General features: G+C 43.5%; 1 protein-coding gene and 1 long non-coding RNA gene across 3 annotated transcripts; one reads left to right on the forward strand and one right to left on the reverse strand.

Annotated features, from left to right (window-relative positions):
- Positions 1–2,141: 2,141 nt before the first annotated feature.
- LOC116558393 lies at positions 2,142–5,666 on the reverse strand. The gene is made up of 3 exons (XR_004271985.1): positions 5,430–5,666; positions 4,441–4,483; positions 2,142–2,382 (listed from the first exon to the last, which is right to left on the reverse strand). It is a non-coding gene; the product is annotated as an uncharacterized LOC116558393 (long non-coding RNA).
- Positions 5,667–5,750: 84 nt separating this feature from the next.
- PPP1R3B (protein phosphatase 1 regulatory subunit 3B) lies at positions 5,751–20,661 on the forward strand. 2 transcript variants are annotated; one of them, XM_032288314.1, is made up of 2 exons: positions 5,751–6,022; positions 15,619–20,661. In XM_032288314.1, the coding sequence occupies exon 2, from the start codon at positions 15,644–15,646 to the stop codon at positions 16,499–16,501; it is 858 nt and encodes a 285-aa protein (XP_032144205.1). In that variant the 5' UTR covers positions 5,751–6,022; positions 15,619–15,643; the 3' UTR covers positions 16,502–20,661. The 2 variants fall into 2 exon arrangements, with proteins under 2 accessions (XP_032144205.1, XP_032144204.1); XM_032288313.1 differs by lacking the exon at positions 5,751–6,022 and adding an exon at positions 6,686–6,824.
- The last annotated feature ends 2,914 nt before the right edge of the window (positions 20,662–23,575 follow it).

Raw genomic sequence — 23,575 nt, forward strand, 5'->3', positions numbered from 1 at the left:
CTCAGGCACACAAGCCGGGGGTTGAAGGAATAATCTCAACGTGTGTGACCTCCTAGTTTTAACTGCTCCATTTGAAACTCCAAAATAGCTTGTGGCTCTGCTTGGCGAAATCTTTAACATGAGTTTTGAGAAGAAAGAATGAAGTCTTTAAGTTGTAATTCTCCAGAGGATATCAAATAATCATGAGGAAAACCATGAAGTCAATTCACTTCTGACTGTAAATTTCAAAGAAAAAGAGGAGTGACAGAAAATCAAAGACTGATGGAAAACATAGTGGTGTACACTTAGGACTTATTGCACATAAATACTTAGTTTGTTTTCCCTCATCTTTCAAGGGAGTCGTTGTTTTCTTAATATAAATATATATCATTGCATGTTTGTAAGTATGATCCAGGCAGTTTTGTAAATATAGGATGAAACCGGATGAAATTGCTTATACATACTCTGAAGTGCTTGCAGTATCAGAGTCACTTGATTCCAGAGGCGTGCAAGAGAAACATCCCAGACCTGAGGCACAAAGCATGCAATAGCCAAGTGGTCGGTTACAGTCCTAAAGGCAGTTTGACATATTTTTCTCCTCACAAAAGTGCATGCCACTTGTCAAGAAATTCCGCATGCAGTTTTGCTATGCCTTGCGTTACACGTATATAGAGTTACATGTTTAAATATAATTTATGAACAGAGGATGAATAAGCAAAGAATATAAATATATACTGGCTCTGCCTAATGGTGTTTAAGCCTTTGACAAGGTGGTATTCCCTGGTTTCTAGCCTCTCCACCTTCTCCCTGACCAGCCACCACTTAATACTATTTAAGTCAATAATATGGGTTATGAAGTCCTCATTCATAACACAAATTGTCTGTGTACTTTGAGATTCAAAGCTAAAGCACTAGATAAGGTGTGCAGCTATTTTTACCCAGGCATACAGTAAATGATTCATTCATAAAAATTCTCATATGGCTATTTTGCAAGACGAGATATAATTTGCCCCAAGTCCAGAAACCAAGACCTTATTGAGATTATTTAACTTAGTTTTCCCCAGTAGCAAGAATGAAAGGTCAATACTAACCTTTCTAAAAGGTTAGTATTCAAATTTGGCAATAAAAATCCAGCCTGAAGAATATCTATACTCTGTAGGAAATAGAGCTGTAGGAAATAGCCAGGAATGCGGACAAAATTTAAATATAAAGATGCTTATGGAAGTATTAGGTTGGTGCAAAATTAACTGTGGTTTTTGCCGTTACCTTTAATGGCAAAAACCACAATTACTTTTGCACCAAACTAATATATTTACAATAGAGAACATTTGGGAAGAAAAATCTAAGTGTCCCACAATAAGAAAATAGTTAAAGTATGATCTCTCTATGTGAAAGAATATTATGCAGGCATTAAAAAGCATATGTCAGGAAAACTATAATACTAATATACCCAAATGAGAAGCAGCAGTCATGAATAAAAATGAAGATATTAAACTATATACATATACACACACACACTATGATTCAGATAATATAATGTTTATACAAAGAATAAATACTGAAAGAAAATATAGTGAATTATGATAGTTATCATCATTGGGTAGTACTGATTCTATTTTCATCTTTATATTTTTCTGTATTTTCTGTATTTTCCACAATGTCTAATACTAATACATTGTAGGCCTCTGAACAACATGGGTTTGAACCGCATAGGGCCACTTACACTTGGATTTTCTTCTGCCTCTGACACTCGTGAGACAGTGAAACCAACCCCTTCACTTCCTTCTCCTTCTCAGCCTACTCAACATGAAGACAACCAAGATGAAGACCTTTATGACAGTCCACTTCCACTTAATGAATACTAAATATATTTTGCTTCTTTCTTTTTTGAGACAGAGGCTTGCTCTGTCACCAAAGCTCAAGTGCAATGGTGCTATCACGGCTCACTGCAGCCTTGATCTTCCTAGGCCCACATGATTCTCCTACCTCAACCTCCTGAGTAGCTGGAATTACAGGTCCGTGCCACCATGCCTGGCTACTTTTTGTAGATACAGGGTTTCACCATGTTGTCCAGGCTGGTCTTGAACTCTTGGGTTCAATCAAATCTGCCCACCTGGGCCCCCAAAGTACTGGGATTACAGGCATGAGCCACCATACCTAGCCAACATATTTTCTCTTCCTTATGATTTCCTTAAAATTTTCATTTCTCCAGCTTACTTTATTGTAAAACTACAGCATAGAATACATATAGCACACAAAATATGTGTTAATTGCTGATGTTATTGGTAAGGCTTCAGGTTGACAGCAGGCTATTGTAGTGAAGTTTTTGGCAAGTCAAAATTCTATGTTGATTTTCAACTGCACAGGGGGTTCATGCCCCTAGCCCCAGATTGTTCAAGTCAACTGTAAACGTAAAAAAGAATAAACAACACAAATTAAAGAAAATACATCGGGCTCACACAAAGCACTGCACAAAGTATGAAGTTGTAGAATAAAAGCAGTTCTGTAGTCGCATATCTTTCAAACAAGTTATCCATTTATCAACCTCACTCAAGAACTCAAAAGCCCTCAACGGTAAGAAAAATGCCCAAATGGGCTCTAGGAGCTTTGGAGTGTAAACTACTCAAGATCTTCTCACATGCTAAGGACACCGAGGACTCTGTCTGTTTATCTGCAGACAGAGGTTTATAGAGTTCCTTTGGAAGAATTTATCTGCCTGTCCCCATAAAACATGACCTTGCAAGTCAATGTCAGTCAAATCTGAGAGAGGGGCAGGGGCCCCCAGGTAACATAATGCGCCAGAACACGTCTGCAGCTCTGACAGGTGCAAACAACTCCACTCGGCTAAATATAAATTGACTTGGGCAGTTTGGAAGCAATCTTTCTCACTTACTATTCTGATCAAGCAAAAGAATGTTCTCTTCTTTAGCTCTGACTCCCAAGGCTGGTTATTTTTATTTACATTAATTTTGCAATCATTTTCATTCAAAGAAAAGCAAGTTAGAAGTCACACACACACAAAAAAAAAAAAAAAAAGAAGAAGAAAGATTTCTCTTCCAAAATCTCCGATAAGAATAGGACTAGGTCTGAGCTGTTTTTGAAATACATTAAGTTGAGAAGGAGATAAAACATTTGCAATCTTTTTTAAAACTTTCTGGATGAGCAGAAAGCTGATGTGAACACCAGTATAAAGGAACATTGTTTAATATTTAAGCCAGAAAGAGGACCTAACTTTTAATCAGCAGAGTGGAAATACTTTGGGTACTTAACAAATTCTGTGTCTTTGCCAATTCCTGCCATGCTCCCTGACATGACCCTTTAACTCTAACTACTCTTCCAGGATCCTGCTCAGTGGTCTCATCTCTGGGATCATCCTCTGGTCATCCTCTTCCCCACCCACTCTGCTGCTAAACACACAGAGTCTTCCTCTTAACTCTCCTAATACAGAGACTTACCTTAACATACATTTATTACAAATCCATATTTTTTAGCCTATGAGCTTCTCAGGGGTAAAATTATATTTCACTTATTTTTTCCATGTTCAGCATCCAGGCTTAAGGGGGTTCCTTAGTAATATGTTGTTGAATAAATAAGTGAATACATGAATGAATGAAGAGAGGACCAAAGAAGACACACATAAGCCTAAATGCAAGGAAGACAATGGACAGTGCTACCACTAATAGCCATGAAAAAGAGCAGTTTATGGATGAATAATAATTTGCTATGCTTAGCCACTGCTGTTTTCTGGTTTAGTGTTTTCTGTTTTGGTTTGGTTTGGTTAGGGAGGGAGGTTTATTAAATGAAATTAAAGCTAAAACCCAATGCCAGATATAATAGAGGGAACTTGGTGTGCATTGACTGATGCACTAAGCATTGAAATTTTCCATTTTCACTTTCCCTTTTTGTTGCCATAAAATGAGAAGGTAAGCCAGGTTCGTGTCTGAGGGTGGGTCCAGCTCTCAGGTTCTGGGGCTCTGGACTGCTGTGTCTCCTGCTGAAGCCACCCTCTGAGCTTGCATCTCAACTCTATCCTGATGGCAAAGACTGTGCTCTTTTCAAACTCAGATGCCACCCTCCTACCTACTAAGACTGTGGTGTGCCACAACTAAGTTTAATCCCTCTCTCCTGGTCTGAAATAGTCATCTAAACCACAGGGGAAATTATTGTCTATGGTTTCCTAGATCCATGCAAGAAAAATGCTTCCAAACCCTAATGCTACAAAGCTGTATTTACTTGTCCCAACTCTTTCCTGGTGTGGTTCGGATTACTCTTTGTCTGCATACCTTTTGCAATACCTGTTGGCTCTTCATCTTTGCCCACTCCTCCAGCATGCTCACTACACTTGAGAAACTTAGCCAGAACTTGGCTTAAAAATCTTCAACCTACTCATCACCTAACAAGAGCAGATTTAAAGTTGGCAGAGGGAATATTGCATAGAAACCCTATTTGCTAACCACCTACCAATAGATGATTTCACAGGTGGTCCCTTATCAGATCTGCCCATCTGAAAAGAAGGAATAAGATTAATAATCACCCTTCAGACAGGAAGACTCCCTCCAGGAAAGCTTTCTATAGAGCTAAAGGCTTGTGTTGGGTTATTGTCGCCGATTAGTGTTTTAGGCTTGCAATCCTAGTAAAACTGGAAGCCGAGCTTATATCCCTTATAGTAAATTTCCCAACTGCCATATTCAACATAATCAGTCTTCAGAAAGCTAAATATATCCAATGGGAAAGACTGGTCTTTCTTTACATCCTTTCTGCATTTTGTTGTTACTGCTATTAAAGAGTACTTTTAAAAATAAAAATAAGGCCAGGCGCGGCGGCTCACACCTGTAATCCCACCACTTTGGCAGGCCGAGGTGGGCAGGTCACAAGGTGAACAGAGCGAGACCATTCTGGCCAATATGGTGAAACCCCGACTCTACTAAAAATACAAAAATTAGCTGGGCATGGTGTCGTGCGCCTGTAGTCCCAGCTACTCGGAAGGCTGAGGTGGAGGAATCTCTTGAACCCAGGAGACGGAGGTTGCCGTGAGCCGAGATTGCACCACTGTACTCCAGCCTGGCGACAGAGCAAGACTCTGTCTCAAATAAATAAATAAAATAAAAGGATGGTAATAGAAGACGGTAGGGTTTGTTTATTTTAATGTCTTTCTTGGCAGTTTAAAAAGTTGGCAATCCTATATCAATTTCTAATATTTTTTTTCCTAAAACTTTACTGGTCATTAAAATTAGAAAACTGGTAGCCTTATGTCTAAAGTGGCTAGTTCAGATTAAGTTACATGTAAACTGAAAAAAAGAAGAGCCTCTGATTCAAACTCTTTATCTTTTTTTTCTAAAATCATTTTCTATAGACCTCAAGGTGCATAATATGTGTCACGGAGGCCCTGTAGATTTAGGTAGTGATTATAACAGACTCACGTCAGGACGTTTCTTCTGAAGTGCACCTACCTGTGAAACCCTCCATATCTGGGACTCTCTGTGCCACGGCTGTCAGTCCTTTGCAAACAGCCCTGTCATTCTAACGGGATGCTTTCCTATAGGAAGTTGCCCCTGCCCCCTGGCGCCCGTCCTCGGGCTTCTGATGAAACGGTGACCCACCACCCCCTTCCGGTACCCTGGACCGCAGCCCGATCACTCCGGGCACGTTGCCGATCACGTGGCGGAGCAGTGCTCCGGGGAGCCGCGGCCCCGCATCCATTGGTCGGCGGCTGGAGTCCTGGGCGCACCCATTGGCTGCGGGGGGCGTTCACGTGAAATGGGGTCCGGGATGGAATCCTGAGTCCCCAGAGGTGGCCGGAAAGTTAAAGGGGGCAGAGCGGCCGCGGGGAGCTGGAGTCCCGGGTAACTGCCAGAGGTAGGAGGCGAGCGCACCGCTCTTGCCTACGGACTGACGCGGCCGCCCGCTGGGGGCGCGAACCCGAGACTGGCGCCCGGCTCCTGCCATCGCTACTGCTGTCCCTGTTCCCCCGCCACCACCGCCCAGCGGGCGGATGCTGCCGCAGGCTGGCACGTCTGCCCTCGGGACTTATGAGCTGAACCCGGTACGTACTTCCCCAAGCCTCGAGTCCGAGGGAAGGGCCGGGGACACCGAGGCGAGGGCGTGCAGCGGGGACCTGTTTGGGTTCCTGCCACCTACACTTTCACCGTGAGACTTGCACTGTCACGCCGGCGCTGCAACACTCTAGGTGGGCCCCAGGGAGCTGTTGCTTCAACGTGGAGAGTGCGATTCAGGGACCGCAGCTGGGATGCGCCTGGCGCGCCCACGTGTTCCACCGAGCTGCTGGGCCCCGCTGCGACGGTGACCCGGGAGCTGCGGCTGGGCAGCTGATTGCTTTGCCACCTGTTGTTCTGGTTTCCAGCCTCTCACAAGTTCCCAGGCCCGGGTCGCGACAGGTCCGGAGATGTCTCCAAAGTTGGGTAGTGGTGTTTGGAGCTTAAAAACAAGCCGCTTCGTCTCTCTTTGGGCCTCAGTTTCCCTATGCAACGTGAGGAAATGCACTTGGTAGGCTCTCAGGTCTCAGGTCGCCGAGGGCGACGGGACCTAGGACGATCCCTCGTCCCGGGCCTGCGGGGGCCAGACGGCCACGGGAGGGTGCTGGCGTCGCGCTGCTCGCACCGGCCGGGGTTGCCCGGTTGTCGGCCCCACCCGGGTGCGATAACAGGCTCCTCCTCCTTGTCGTCTTCCTCCCCCCGCCGACATCTCCGGGAACCCAGCCCAGGCCCTGCCTCCCGGACACACCGAAGCTCACGTAGTCGGGCAGCGGTGGCCGCCCTTGCCACAACCCTGCAGGCTCTCCGATGAAGCGAGCGAACTGGGGAGGGGGCTTTTCCGCCGCCCAAAAGGTGGGTGCAGCGCGAGGCCAAGGAGGCTTGTAGGGAGGTTGGGGGCGGAGTGCAGCCCTGGCTGAGCTGGACGGAAGGGACAGGGTCGGAGAGTGACTTCTGGGATCCTCCAGCCTGGAGAGCACTGGCCTTTCCTGTCTCCCTTTACAACCCAAAGAAAGGGGTGTGGATGGCACAGTAGCTGCTAAAGAGCGATTGGGGGCCAGTAATGACTTACCGGGAGATTTGGGGCCTGTTAGGGCATTGTATTCTGAAAAAGTGGAGAAAAGAGGAAAGACTGGACTTGGGAACTGGGAGAGTCGGTGGAAGGTATTGGAGACTGTGGTCTGAGTGGCAGAGTCTGCTTGGGAGACCCAGGGTGCAGCAGAAGAGACAAGTCAGGCTTTGGCCTGGGAGGAAGAGGAGGAGAGGAAGGAACGGTTCCTTGGGTAGAGTTGTCCAGGAGCCAAAACTAAAGTGAATACAGCTGGAGGACTTACCACAAAAGTACAGTTGAGGTATTTAGGGAAAAAAGTTAGAGGGAAGAGAAGCGTCACCAGGCATGGGTCGCAACATACAACGTCAGGTCCAGCAGGGACCTTGGAGGGGCACCTCAAGCCCAGAAGGGTTGAGTGACTCGCTGAAGTAGCACAGCAAGGTGCGGGCATTCTTAGCCTAGTGCCCTGTTTTCCCTTGTATGTTTTTCAACGGCATGGGCGGTGTCATTTGAACTTGCCTTTTTCCTAGAATATGCAACCTCATTCACAAATATCAATCTCCAATATGCTTTGGATGATGAGGATGGAATCAAGGGGTACAAGTAGCCTTTAAGGCTGTGTGAATAGGGCCCCATGGTCTGAGCACAAAGGGGAGAGACGTGCACTCTCTCCACTCTGGATCAGTCAAACCTTTTGGAAGGGAATAAAGAATTATTGGAGGGAGGTAGGTGGCCATATCTTTAAAAATGAAAACTATAACCTGGTTATGAATGTTTACTTAATGCAATTTGGCAGTTTTCAGTGTTCCTGGTAGGTTGTTTGTGCATCTGTGTGTGTGTGTGTGTGTTATCAGAAGAGAGAGAGAGAGAATGAGTGAATGGAGGGGATAATGTGGCCCTAATTTTTTAAAAAAGATTTGTTTCCTATAAAAGGTACAGCCAGAAAGTCAGTAGCTTAGCTGCCTGAAACCGTGAAGGTCATGGGGTTATTTTCTGTGCAGGTCTGTAGTTTTCTCAAGAAAAATCACCATGGCTGCCTAACCTTGGCCAGCTGTCTTGAGAAGGTGTGCTGTCATTAGTGGAACAGAGAAAGCATTTATGGAAATCTATCTCCATGCTGTGTTAGGGTCTGCCCTGTCTTAGCCATGAATACTGAAATCTACCCTGAAGCATGGCCCAGTCCCTCACCAGGGAAATTGATCCCTTATCTCTGAGGCATCTCTATGGAAGCCCGTCTTTGAGAATTCATACCTACCTGGGAGCAGCACTCATACACTCTTGTTCCTGTCCTGCAACTGTCCTGCTCTCCTGGTTCAAATGTATGTCCATAGCTTCTGGTTCTTCTTTTTTTTTGTCTCCTGGCCAACTTTGGTGACTCATATTCCCTGGCCTGGGAAAAGGACAGAGCTGGAGCAGCCAGAGAGTCTGTCAGGAGAGGAGGCCTGGGGTGCAGCCTGGTGCATCCTGTGTTAGAACCGATCATTTTCATGTCATTTGCAAAAGAAGCACCTGTCCAGGTGCTTTCTTTTCAGTAACTTAATATTACCTTGCACAGCTCAGTTGCTAGGAGTTCTTCCGAATGACGGCAACCATCCCTGTCACCATCTATTGGGGAATTCCTGAGCAGATCAGGAAAGCCTGCATCAAACCAACACTTTGGTGTGCTGATTCTTGGACAATGATCAGGGAAAGAAAAGCTGGAATCTGTCTGTGAGGACAGGCAAGATGACTGACAGTTGAGTCACACCCCAGATTGAGGCCACACAGGTTAGTGTCCTCACCTGCAGTTATGGTGACACACAAACAAAGTGAAGTGATTCTAGACTGAGTTTGCTTGTGCAATGTCTTTGGGGCAGTAGCCCTCCTGGGCCATCATAACCCTACTTTTGCCCTTCATGGAAGAATCTTGCAATAGCAATTTGGCTCCTGCAAGTGCTGGCAAAATTGTTTAATTTGCTCTGGCTCTGACTAGAGCCTGGCCTCTCCAACCCAAACTTCTGCTTGTTCTTACAACTTGGTGATAAAAGGGATCTCAGGGGCAAATTTATGCCACCAGGTTGAAAGAATGGAACTCTACCAAGGTCTTCAGCTAAGTCTCTTCAGCCTGCAGGATTAGAACTTGGGACAGTGGCTTTCGTGGGCTGCAAGTGTGTAGATTCTTTGATTGATCCTTTTGCTTTGGAATTCTGTTTCCACAGTATCTTGAGAGTTTCCAAGCCTTTTTCTAACATGCAGGAAAGTACATAGGAGATTGGTTTACAGGCTTGTTGGAGGAGCATAGAGAACTTGCAGCTGACCTGTGCTAACTCAGGTGAGGAGGAAGCTGTAAAGAAGAACCCCTCCTCCCTCAATTCACACCCAGATTGTTAAGGATGGGTAGAGTGGGGGTCACTGGGATAACAGATATAGCCTCGTTTGGTTTTCATACTTAACTAAAAATGAGGCCGGGCACAGTTGCTCACACCTATAATCTCCTCACTGTGGGAGGCTGAGGCAAGCAGATCACAAGGTCAGGAGTTCGAGACCAGCCTGGCATGGTGAAATCCCATCTCTACTAAAAATACAAAAATTAGCCAGGCACAGTGGCATGCACCTCGGGAGACTGAGGCAGGAGAATTGCTTGAATCTGGGAGGTGGAGGTTGCAGCTGAGATCGCTCCACTGCACTTCAGCCTGGGTGCAGAGCAAGACCCCGTCTCAGGGGCAAAAAAAATGAGACAAAACAAAAACACTACTTGTGTTAAAGTTAGAGCTGAGGTTAGAATTCCAACACAGTTTTGTGAAGAACAAGAACTAAAATTTAGATAATTTGTAAGTATAGGATTTTTTTTTTTAAACGTTGAACCTGTTAGTCAATCCATTGAATCTGTGTAAACCTATTTTGCCTAATTCAGTCAGAACTTTCCTTTCCAGAACAGTTATGTGGGTATAAGAACACATAATTGAAAGCATATTTGCCCTTAAAATTTTCACTAGATTGAGTTTCTTAGAGGGGAAACAGTGAGACAGATATCCTTTAAAATGCATGTTTAAGCATCTGCATTCTGGCCATAAGTTATTGTTTTATATGGTTCTGAGGCCGGGCGCGGTGGCTCAAGCCTGTAATCCCAGCACTTTGGGAGGCCGAGGCGGGTGGATCACGAGGTCAAGAGATCGAGACCATCCTGGTCAACATGGTGAAACTCCGTCTCTACTAAAAATGCAAAAAATTAGCTGGGCATGGTGGCACGTGCCTGTAATCCCAGCTACTCAGGAGGCTGAGGCAGGAGAATTGCCTGAACCCAGGAGGCGGAGGTTGCGGTGAGCCGAGATCGCGCCATTGTACTCCAGCCTGGGTAACATGAGTGAAACTCCGTCTCAAAAAAAAAAAAAAAAAAATTTAAAAATTAAAAAAAAAATTTATATGGTTCTGAATATGTGCATTTCTCTGACTGGCCATCTGTTAGTGCTTCTTGCATCCCCAGGGAAGTGCTCGACTTTTGGAAAAATGGGGTCAAATCTGATATGTGTTTGTTCTCTCACATTTTTTCTTTACGTGTTTGGTTAATCACAATCAAAAGGTGAAAATGAGAGGTCATTTATTGGACTGAACCAGTGGTCCCAGCTCTTGACAGAAGACAGTTGACATGTTGCCTGTCACCTCTCCGGGTGGCCATGACTGCTCGAGAGTGAGCACCCTAACACATCATCACAGACCTACGCCTGTGCCATAGGGAGGGGAGACAGGTTTGCGGACTCATCCAGATCCTGTGTTCTGTGATTCTCAGACTTGAGATTTTAATCCTAGTCTTGTCACTCATTTCCTTAATTTACTCCACTGAAACTGCCAAATCAAAATATAAATTTGTCCTGGTAATTAGAATGATAAAAAGTGCTCAGACTCTGGGAGGCCGAAGCGGGAGGATTGCTTGAGCTCGGGAGTTTGAGACCAACCTGGGCAACATGGTGAGACCCTGCCTTATAAAAATTGAAAAATTAGCTGGGCATGGAGGTGCACACCTGTAGTTTCAGCTACTTTGGAGGCTGAGGTGGGAGGATTGCTTGGGCCCAGGAGTTTGAGGTTCCAGTACACTATGATTGCACCACTGCACTCCAACCTGGGCAACACAGCAAGATCCTGTCTCAAAAAAAGTGCTCAGCTTTAGTAAGACAGTAGTGTTGGGATGGGTTTTTGGCATATCTTAAAATATTTGAGGATTTTTTTAAGGTTCATTTTGTTCTGATGATAGACGCAATATTATTTTAGAAGATATAAGACAATACAAACAAGGAAACCAGAAATTCCTGAAATCTTGTCACCTAGGTATTCTGATTTTAAATATATCTCTAGTCTTTTTTCTCTGCATTTACATAATACAGTTGACCCTTGAACAACATGGGGTCTAGGGGAACCTAGCCTCCAACACAGTCAAAAATCCACATATAAGTTTCAACTCCCCAAAACCTTCACTTCTAATAGCCTACTGTTGGCCAGAGTCTTACCAATAACATGAACAGTCAACTAACACATATTTGTATTTTATATGTAATGTATACTGTATTCTTATAGTAAAGTAAGCTAAAGGAAAGAAAATGTTAAGAAAATCATAGAGAAGAGAAAATGCATTTACTATTCATTAAGTGGAAGTGGGTCATCAAAAAGGTCTTCATTCTCACCCTCTTCACATTGAGTAGGCTGAGGAGGAAGAAGAGAAGAAGGGCTTGGTCTTGCTGCCTCAGGGGTGGCAGAGGCAGAAGAAAATCTGAGCATAAGTGGACCTAAAAAGTTCAAACTCATGTCATTCAAGGATCAACTGCATTTTTCCCCACAAGGCTAGTTTCTATGAACTATGTACAATTTGTCTTCACTCTCTCTGTCTCTTTCTCATAAATATATATATATATATATAAATATATCTTTTTCTATTCATTTTAATTCTTTTTTAAAACAATGGCTTTAATGATGATATAAAATTACATCACATGGGCCAGGTATGGTGGCTCCTGCCTGTAATCCCAGCACTTTGGGAGGCCCAGGCAGGTGGATCACCTGAGGTCAGGAGTTCGAGACCAGCCTGGCCAACATGGTGAAACCTTGTCTCTACTAAAAATATAAAAATAAGCAGGTGTGGTAGCAGGCTCCTGTAATCCCAGCTACTTGGGAGGCTGAGGTAGGAGAATCACTTGAACCTGAGAGGTGGAGGTTGCAGTGAACAGAGATGACACCATTGCACTCCAGCCTGGGTGACAAGAGTGAAACTCTGTCTCAAAAAAGGAAAAAAAATAATAATAAAAATAAAAGTACATCACATGGATGTAGTGCATTTGATTTAACCAGGTCCCTGTTATTGGTCATTGGGGTTATTGTCACTTTTTCGCCCCTCTAATGTGGCACTGAACATTTTAGTACATTAACCTCTATGCATTTTTTAATTCTTTACTCAGGATAAATGTCTCTATGTGATATTAGAATAAAAATGATTCAAAAATTAGAAAGATTGTGCCAATTTAAACTAATGAAAATGTTTGCATTGGTTGGGCACAGTGGCTCATACCTATCAATCCCAGCATTTTGGGAGGCCAAGGTGGGAGGACTGCTTGAGTCTGAGAATTCAAGACTGGCCTGGGCAACATAGTGAGAACTTGTCTCTATAAAAAATGTTTTTTAAAAATTAGCCGGACATGGTGGCTTGTGCCTGTGGTCCTAGCTACTTGGGAGGCTGAGGTGGGATGACTGCTTGAGCCCAGGACATGGAGGCTGCCATAAGCCGTGTCCACACCACTTCACTCTAGCCTAGGTGACAGAGTAAAACCCAGTATTTAAAAAAAAAAAAAAAAAAGTTTGCATTATCTTTTAAAATTTTTTTCATAATTTAATAGGTAAAAACATACATTGTTTTTAATCTAAATTTCTTAAATTAATAATAAGGTTGAGCATTTTGCATATTTATAGGCCACTTTAAAATTTTTTTCATGAATTTTCTATTCATGTTCTTTGCTTACTTTTCTATGTGGAATATTTGTATTATTGCTTTGTAAGAACACTTTACATATTAAGGTATTGGCTCTGCTGCTATGCTTATTGTGAAATATTTTCACAGTTTGTCTTTAATATTTTTTACTTATTTTTACTTATAGAAGAATATAGTTTTTGTTAACTCAGATTTATCTTCTTTTAGCATGATATTATTTGATTTTTATTCTTACAGAGGCTATTTTTCACTTGTGGAAAAAACAAATATTCACCTATGTTAAAGGTTTAAAAATACTAAATTGTTGGTTCTTTTTATTTTTATTTTTTGAGAGGCAGTCTCACTCTGTCACCCAGGCTGGAGTGCAATGGTGTGATCTCTGCTCACTGCAACCACCACTTCCCGGGTTCAAGCAATTCTCCTGTCTCAGCTTCCCGAGTAGCTGGGACTACAAGTACATGCCACCATGCCCAGTGAATTTTTATATTTTTAGTAGAGACGAGGTTTCACCATGTTGGTCAGGCTGCTCTCGAACTTCTGACCTTGTGATCTGCCCACCTTGGCCTCCCAAAGTGCTGGGATTACAGGTGTGAGCCACCGCACTTGGCCTGCTAGTTCTTTTTAAAAGAATGGCTTCCTGACATTTAAAAACCTATCATAAGCTGGCCTGGCTTGGTGGCTCACACCTGTAATCTCAGCACTTTGGGAGGCCAAAGTGGGTAGATCATGAGGTCAGGAGTTCAAGACCAGCCTGACCAACATGGTGAAACCTCGTCTCTACTAAAAATATACAAAAATTAGCTGGGTGTGGTGGCACATGTCTGTAATCCCAGCTACTCAGGAGACTGAGGCAGGAGAATCACTTGAACCTGCGAGGCGGAGGTTGCAGTGAGTGGATATTGTGCCACTGCACTCCATCTTGCACAACAGAGTGAGACTTCGTCTCAAAAAAAAAAATATCCTACCATAAGCTTAATGAAAGTAGGGTTGTATCTGTCTTCATGATTAAATCCCACTGTCTTGCTGGATGCCTGGCATATGGGAAACACCCAATCCATATTAGTGGGATGAATCCATTTCTTTTTATCGGATTGTAGCAAATATAAAACCACAAAGAGATGTCACATCACACTTGTTAGGATCGCTATTTTCAAAAAGACCAAAGACAATAAATATTGGCAAGGATGTGGAGAAAACAGAACCCTTGTCTCCTGCTGGTGGGAATGTAAATTAGTACAGCCATTATGGAAAACAGTAGGGAGTCTCCTCAAAAGACTAAAACTAGAACTATTCTATGACTCAGCAATCCCACCACAGGACATATATTCCAAGGAATTTAAGTCAGTGTATCAGAGAGTTATCTGCACTCTTATGTTCATTGCAGCATTATTCACCAAGCCAAGATATGGAATCAACCTCAGTGCCCAATAGCGGATGAATGAATAAAGAAAACATGATATATAAACACAGTGGAATACTATTCGACTTGAAAAAAGAAGGAAATCCTGTCATTTGTGCCGACATGGATGAACCTGGAGGATGTTAAGCAAATAAGTCAGGCACAGAATGACAAATACAGCATGATCTTGCTTATATGTGGAATCGGAAACAGTCAAATTCATAGAAACAGAGAATACAGTGGTGGCTACCAGAAGCTGGGGGTGGAGGGACTGGAGAAGGTATCCTTTCGCCAAAGGGTACAAAATTTCAGGTAGACGGGAGGAATAAATTCAAGACATCTACTGTACAATATGGTGACTACACTTAGTAATGATACGTTATATACTTGAAAATTATTGAGAGTGGATTTTAAGTGTTCTCACTACAAAATAACATGTGATGTAATGCATGTTAAATAGCTTGATTTAGCCATTCCACGATGTATACATATATAGAAACATCATGGTGTATACCATAAGAATACACAATTTTTACTTCTCAATTAATAAAGTGTGGACAGGGAGGCTCACACCTGTAATCCTAGCACTTTTAGAGGCCAAGGCAGCAGGATGGATTGAGCCCAGGAGTGTGAGACCAGCCTGGGCAACATAGCGAGACCTGTCTCTACAAAAAAATTTTAAAATTTAGCCAAGCATGGTGACTTGTGCCTATGGTCCTAGTTACTTGGGAGGCTGAGGTGGGAGGATCACTTGAGCCTAGGAGATCGAGGCTGCAGTGAGCTGTGGTCACACCACTGCACTCCAGCCTGGGCGACAGAGGGAACCTTGTCTCTAAAAATACATAAATAAATAGTGTCCCTCAGGACAGTTATCTATGGAAGATACCTTTATAATCAAATAGGTTTGGGAAATTTTAAAACAGTATATGCCCTTTTAATGATCCTCTGTGGCACATTAGCCAACGGAAGGCCCCAAGAAATGCTGATGAAAAAACCTGTTCATTTAGTTTTAAAACTAGTGAGTTGCATACTCTTTTGTTTTAACCTTGAATCCCCCATCTTGTCCCCTCCCCAACATAATCTTCCCTAAAACCGGTGTTGTGCTGGACCACACTGGAGTTAATCCTGACCTGTAGCCATGTGGGCAGAGATAAAAGGAAACATTGTTTGCCAGTCCCTGCTGGAATAATGCGTTTACATACCTATCCGATCTGATCGCTCTGCTGTTTTCTCTCTTCTCTCTTTCTAGGATTCTAGCCTATTCATCTAGCTCCATGATGGCTGTGGATATCGAGTGCAGATACAACTGCATGGCCCCTTCCTTGCGTCGAGAGAGGTTTGCCTTTAAGATCTCACCAAAGCCCAGCAAACCACTGAGGCCTTGTATTCAGCTGAGCAGCAAGAATGAAGCCAGTGGAATGGTGGCCCCGGCCGTCCAGGAGAAGAAGGTGAAAAAGCGGGTGTCCTTCGCAGACAACCAAGGGCTGGCCCTGACAATGGTCAAAGTGTTCTCAGAATTTGATGACCCGCTAGATATCCCATTCAACATCACCGAGCTCCTAGACAACATTGTGAGCTTGACGACAGCAGAGAGCGAGAGCTTTGTTCTGGATTTTTCCCAGCCCTCTGCAGATTACTTAGACTTTAGAAATCGACTTCAGGCTGACCATGTCTGCCTCGAGAACTGCGTGCTCAAGGACAAGGCCATCGCAGGCACTGTGAAGGTTCAGAACCTTGCATTTGAGAAGACCGTGAAAATAAGGATGACATTTGACACCTGGAAGAGCTACACAGACTTTCCTTGTCAGTATGTGAAGGACACTTACGCCGGTTCAGACAAGGACACGTTCTCCTTCGACATCAGCTTGCCCGAGAAGATTCAGTCTTATGAAAGAATGGAATTTGCTGTGTGCTACGAGTGCAATGGACAGACACACTGGGACAGCAACAGAGGCAAGAACTATAGAATCATCCGGGCTGAGTTAAAGTCTACCCAGGGAACGACCAAGCCCAACAATGGACCGGATTTGGGAATATCCTTTGACCAGTTTGGAAGCCCTCGGTGTTCCTATGGTCTGTTTCCAGAGTGGCCAAGTTACTTGGGATACGAAAAGCTAGGGCCCTACTACTAGTGACTGCAGGTGACAGGGCGTGGCGGAGCTGCTGCAGACAAGCCTAGCTCTGCTCACTGCGCAGTGGAGATGGAAGGCCAGGGAAGAGCAAAGTGGGACTTCCATGAGGCCCAGTTTTGGAAAATCAAAGGATCCTCTTTACTTCATAAACCAGCAAATCCAGCCAGGTTCAGATTACACAACCGGTGTCGCACTCAAAGGAGTGGTGGTGGCTGGCACGCTTTGGCACTGTGGCAGCCACGAGTGTCTGTGCAGGTCAGTGCTGGAAAGGGAACCAAGCCTGTGCCAGTGCTGATGAAGCTGGAGGAGTCTCTCTTCTGCTCTTCAATCAGATGTGGGACATCAGTCGCTGAAAGCCGCTCAGCCCCTGCCGCCTCCTGTCGGACCCTCACTGTTCGTCGTGTTCATCTTTGGGTGCTTTCTGCTAGCCAGGCCTTTCCTGCAAGCTGCTGCAGGTCCCCCGTCTACGTGTACTTCATGCTTTTTCTCTGCACTGTGACACACTGACCTGATGCATATTTCTAATGCAACTGCAGAGGAGAAATGAGATTGGTTCCTGTTTTCTGCACGTTCATCTTTTGCATTTGATGTTCAGGAAAAGATGATAAAGGCAAATTAGCTTGTGATTGAAACAGGCATTTCCTCTCCCCTCTTCTTGGCCCTGTAGATTATTCCAGCGGAGAGCAACACACCAGTCATCAAAAGCCACTGGCTCCTGGGCAGTGTCACAGAGTGCGGGGCTCTGACAAGGCAGGACGGTCATGAGTGGGGACACTTTCAGCTTCTCCTATTGCCTTCTGAGAGGAGCTCTCCAAGTCCCCACATTTCCCCTGAGTTGCTGGAAGGCTCAGTGACAAGATTTGTTTTAACTTGCTTGGCTGGTTTGTCTCATTCTTTATGAAAGAATTTTGGATCTCCCTTCCTGAAGAGTCATCTTTTCTGCTGTGTTTCGGACATTTGATTTGCAGATCCAATATCTCCTCGAAGCCTTCAGAAAATGGTTTTATTTTGACTGTGATTTACAATATCTAGAACATTTTACCAGCACCCAGGGACACGGATTTGGGTGTTCTTATTTATGGTGTGTGAATATGTAAAGGGATAAGGGAGAAAAACCTCACCCAAGGTGTTATACATTATTTTAAATGTTTGCCATCTCTGAAATTTCAGAGATTAATTGTTCTTAACCATATTGGACTAAAGTCTGTTGGTTAGTGCTGTTGTAAAAGAGACCTCCGGGGCTCACGCCTGTTATCCTAACACTTTGGGAGGCCAGGACGGGTGGATCACCTGAGATCAGGAGTTTGAGACCAGCTTGGCCAACATGGTGAAACCCCATCTGTACTGAAAATACAAAATTTATCCAAGTGTGATGGTGGGCGCCTGTAATCCCAGCTACTTGGGAGGTTGAGGCAGGAGAATCATTTGAACCCAGGAGGTGGACGTCGCAGTGAGCAGAGATCATGCCACTGCACTGCAGCCTGAGCGACAGAGTGAAACTGTGTCTCAAAAAAAGAAAAAAAAAAAAAAAGAGAGACCTCCGGGACATTCATTTTCAGATACAGCCCAAACCTGTGATTTTTCTTGAGTAAGATTGGTGTTTACTTAGGGGTGCTTTAAAAATATTTTTTTACATGTATATTTGTAGGAAGTTGGATTTTTTTTTTTCTATTTTTGTTTTTGGAGTTTGGCTAAATGACTCTTATTTTCTGTTTGCCTGATCTTACTAAAGTGAGATCTTGCTTCCTAAGGCAAGCAAGAGGAGGAGTGGAAGCACAGTTGCCTGGATTTGGAGGCACAGCTGTCAGGCTTTTCAAGCTAAGAGTCTTGTGCTTGGATTTTCTAGATTAATTTGAAAAGACCTCTCATATGTGGCTTTGTACATAACTAACAAACAGGCAGATATGGAGTGCCTTGCCTCCTAGAGCTTTGTGGTTGGGTTAGGTTGTTTTTGTTTTGTTTTTGTTTTTGTTTCTGAAGTTTAAAATGCCTTGACTTTTTCGATGATCTTAAGTGCTGTTTCATGTAATTCTTATTCCTAAAACTGGCTGTTCTTAGCCTGAAATCTAATGCTTTGCTTTTTGTACCTCTCCCAGGCAGGTAACACTCTAGGATTACAAGATAATATAATTTTAGGGGAAAAAATATTTTTACCTTATGCTGTTACTGGGCAGAACTAGGTTTTATATAGACATACCAGACATCAGGTACACAGACAGTACTTTAAATGTTATAAATTTGGTGATCAGAACTATTAATGGCATAAATCATACAAAGATGGAAACAAAACTGATTTCATGTGGGTCCTGAATTTTACTTTAAGAAGTGCCCTCCCTGCAATGCAGGAAAGGCAGAGTGTGCTGTCATTGACATGTTACCCAACTAAGGATCATTCTGTGCTCATAAGAAAAAGGCCTCAAAGTGACTCTGTTTAATAAAGTCAGTTTAATTTTACCTAATAATGATCTTAAGACATTCCCATGTCAAAATTTGAAATATGGTAATTCACTGATAACTATCTCTTCTAAAGCAGCCATAAACCCTCTTTCTCTCAGCTCACACCAGGTTTTTTTTTTGCTGGGGGCGCTGGTTGCAAGCCCCCAGCCAGCACACCTGGGATGCTCACCCCACTGCACAGTTCAGAAGGCAAGTCCTCACCTGCTTGCAAAGACCCCTCTTCTCCAATAAAAGACTCTACTTGCCTGACTTTCCTCATCAGGGCTGTCATTCAGTGATGTATGCGGGTCTGAAGAATACTGTCTTCTATCTGGCTTCTGTTTACCACTTGTTCCCCTACTATCCTCCTGCTGGAAACAGTCTTTTTCCTTTTGTCTCCGTTCTGTCCCATGAAATTCTCAGATGGCCTCAGGAGCTGCACCAATGGATTCTCTCCCTGTTTGATAGCTCATCATCAGTAGATAAGCCTACATAGTTCAGAGGGTGACAGGTTTCTTAGTTGGAGACTTCACTGCAGCCTGACTTGTAGGTTTATCTTCAGACAGATCTTGGTTATGGTAACAAGTGGACCCCGAGTCCCAGAATCTTTTCCCATTGCCCCAGAAAGACCAGCCACTTGTCACAGGTGCAGTTGTCCAGGAATAGGGAAGCAACTTCAGTTTCGTTTTGTATTTATTCCCTCAAGTGCCCTGGGGAGCATTTGCAAATTGGGAACAATAAATAAGCTGGATTCTATACAGATATTTAATAAATAAGCTTTCAGCATCTCTTGGAAGACATGAAGAATTTCAGTGGGTTTCTTTATTTAAAAAGTTAGTTATTGGTCTACAGGAGCTGGTGAGAAATAATGGAGCTGTGCATTTCTCCAGAAATTAAAACAGTTTCAGAGTCAGTGGCAGAATTTATTTTACCACTAAGATTTCATTTTAATGGTGGTAAAATATGATACATTTTTAGAAGATGTAAATTTGGAACTGTTAAAAGAATGCTCTGTGGTTTGATCTTTTCAAACCATTTTCTTTTTGAAAATAGCATTAGTTGTGGTCACATGGACATTAAATGGTAGATATATGTTTATCAATCAAAAAAGTGTTCACTTTTTTGGAAGTGCCCATTTTCTGGATCTTCCCTCTCAATGGATAGGGAATGAAAACCTTGGTTGCCTTGTTTCCTCTTTTAAAATTTCTCACCCAAATGTCGTTCTGGGAGAGTTCCGATCACGTCTCCTGACATGATCACTGAAATTGGAGATAAGAAGTTACATGGATGATGGGATCTTGCAGGGTCTCACGAAGACAATTTGACAGCTTAATTTCCTACAGTGAGACACATCTGGAACTGGGAAGGACAGCTGTTGTTATGGGCAGTTTTTCCTGGCCATGGTTGTAAAGCCGTGAATGTTTTCGGTCTTGTTGATGAGATTTTAGAGACTGCTGGACCTCTGAGGGCTTTGGGAATGCAGCTGTGATGATGTTTCACTTTTACTTCAATGTGAATGTAGAACCAAGGACTCATCTTCATTTTATACCAAAAAGTGCCTTGTCAAGAAATTTCTGCATATTTTAAAAGATAAATATTTTTGTACACAAAGTTCAAGGGGAAATGCACTTTAAAAATCACAAGAATGGATGTTTTTTTGTGTGGTATGAGAGATTTGTTTGTATCTCAAAAGCAAAAATGTAATAAAGGTAGACAAAACAAAACTGAAACTGTCCTTCAATTCTTAGAGCCAGAGGAAGCGGAGAAATATTTTAAATCAATACATTTCCACATGTAGATCTTAGGTTTCCAAAGAGAAAGCTCACAGTCAATGTCCGAGTTAAAGATGCAAAGCAGAGAAGGAGATAACTGCTTTTTTAAAGTTGTCACAGCATAGCTAAGAAGGTAAGTGCCAGGGAAGAGATCCAGGGGCTAGTGTTATTCTGCACCCATTTTGAATGATCCAAGGTCACAGGCATTCTTATCCTGTCATTTGCACTTGAAGTACAGTGCAGACAGATGTATTCAAACAAAAGCAGGAAAACTCTAAGTGGCTATCATAGCTTTTAACTGCTTAAGCAAACAAACTCTGTAACCAGCAAAACAAACCAGACCTTGGTAGGTAGTGGATATTCACCCTAAGTGAGATTTCCAGAGCTGCTGTTTTTCCAAAGTTCAGAACAAGATGCAGACAGAATAGGGTGGGAAATTGCATCTTGAAGTTCTATGTCAACGAGTCCTTTGCCACCCCAGGGAAGTGGGTGGTGGCTTTAGTGGAAAGGCAGAGTGTATTTAAGTTTAGCAGCTAGTGTGTAGATGCAAAAAGTGAGCTCCGTACATAACTCAAGATTTTCACACATTGCCCACAGTTTGCCTTCACAGACGTGGGAAGGGTGGAGACGTTAACTCTGGTTTTCGTGAATGTCTATTTGAGGTTCAATGAGGTTTTAATAATCATTACCTAATCATAAGTTGTGAGACCAAAACCTCAGGGATGTCTGGAATAAAAACAACGTAAGAAAAAGAAAAACACATTTCTAGAGCAATGTCTCCAGAATAGCAAATGCCCAGCTCTGACTAATTCAATTGAACATTTACCACTCACCTTCCATATACAAAGCAGTGCCAGATGCTTTTTCCCCCAGTCCCTATGAAGGACATTCACATGTTCTGGATAACTGCTCTGGTGAGCATGGAGAGCCACTGGCAGGAATTGGAATTCAAGAAGTCTGGCTTCCAATCCAAGCTTTGCCACCGACCTCCTTGGCCTCCCATTTTCTGTTAGTGGCTCTGCTGAAGGGGCCCTGAGCATGTTTTGTAGGAATAAGGGGACCAGGGGCTCTAGCAGTGCCCTGAATTCTTTTGAGAGTCAGCCAACATGTTCATTTTAAAGAGGTTTCTAAATATATGCACTCATAAGAAGCACCACGTACACTATTTGTGTCCTTTCAGAATCACAGAAGTGAATCACATTCCAGACAATCACTTGGACTTCATCACATCCTCAGTGATTGGGCAAGGAAGAAATGTCAGAGAGTTCTCTTTTTTATGGGTAGAGGAAGGTTGCTGGGCACAGTGGGTCACATCTGTAATCCCAGCACTTCAGGAGGTCAAGGACAGAGGATCGCTTGAGGCTAGGAGTTCAAGACTAGCCTGGGCAATGTAGTGAGACCCCATCTCCACAATTTTTTTAAAAAAATAGCTGGCTGTGATACTGTGTCTGTAGTACCAGCTACTCAGGGGACTCAGGTAGGAAGATGACTTGAACCAGGAGTTCAAGGCTTCAGTGAGCCGTGATTGTACCACTGCTCTCTATCCTGGGCAAGAGTGTGACTGTCTCCAAAAAAATAAATAAATAAAAGAGAGAAAGAGGAGTGGGGAGGGAGAGACAATGGCTTTCAGTGAGTTTCCTCAAGTCCCAGAGCCCATCAGTGACTGAGCCAGGAGGACAACACAGGTCTCTTTTCTAATAACTGTCCTCGTGAACCAGAATCAATCTCATAGAACTGAGAAACCAAGATGGTGATTCTAAAACGTAGTCCCTCATGCTGGAGAGATGCAGTCCTGGGTAGGGGGTGAACACAATCATTTTTTTACAAGAAAAGATGCATTCCTCCCAAGGGCTTCCTCAGCATGTACCAGAACCACAGACCGCATGAAAGTATGAAAGTTAGAATAAAATGATTTGGGTCTCTGAGGGCCTGATTAAACCTCGGGATAAATTGGTGGAAGGAAACCACCAAGGAACAGTGGCTACAAGGATGTTCCAGGAGAGAAGCAGAATTATTGGCCTCAGCGCTCCCTTCTACCAGAATAGAAACCCTGTGTGGCACAGGAAGACTTTAAACCTCATTTCTTCTTGTCACCTTCCCTTGGAGGAGAAGAGAGAGAAGGAATCTCAACAGATGCCTTTTGCTTTCTGCATGGGATTCTCTGGTGACATGCTTGCATTGATGTTGTTCATTCCACAAACACTGCTTTGCCTCTCCAGCACTGGGGGCCCAGGATTTGGCAAAGGTAGGATGAGGATACAGAATTGTCAACATTCTTTGGGGCCAAGGACATCAAGATCCCAGCCCTCTATCCAAAGCTATAAGATCAAGTGGCCAGGTCAGGGGTCGGCAACCTTTTCCTGCAAAGCACCAGCTAGTGAATATTTTAGGTTTTGTGTGCCACCTGTGATCTCTGTCACATATTTGTTTTCATTTAAATGACCTTTAAAAATGTAAAAACCATTCTTAGCTCATGGGCTATACTAAAGCAGGACCAGGGCAGACTTTGTCCCGCAGGCCATGGTTTGCCAATCTCTCGTAGGAAGAGAATTGAGAGCCGACTTGCTAAAGTCTTGAGTGAGCAGATTATTTTCAGTTGCTTTCTTTCTTTTTTTAAGATGACCATACAATTTATGATCTAAACTGGGACACTTCTGAGAATGGCTCAGGCTCCTGTGAGTTAGCCAGGAGCACCTGGTGGTATACACTAGGAATACCTGGGCAAACCCAACGGCATGAACCCTGTCCGAGCTCACCTTTCCTGGTCTTTTGGGATCTTCTTAGACCTCTAGAGAGCTCAGAAAGCCCAGGCTGGTCTTATGCTGGGAAATCAGTTCTGGCTGGATCCTGGATCATGCTTTTGTTG

This window comes from Sapajus apella, unplaced genomic scaffold (genome assembly GCF_009761245.1).
Source record: "Sapajus apella isolate SASKATOON/1434 unplaced genomic scaffold, GSC_monkey_1.0 scaffold21, whole genome shotgun sequence".
NCBI lineage: Eukaryota > Metazoa > Chordata > Mammalia > Primates > Cebidae > Sapajus > Sapajus apella.

Excerpts from the sequence above, each read along its gene's own strand:
- PPP1R3B (XM_032288314.1), top strand. The coding sequence starts at position 15,644 with ATGATGGCTGTGGATATCGAGTGCAGATACAACTGCATGGCCCCTTCC.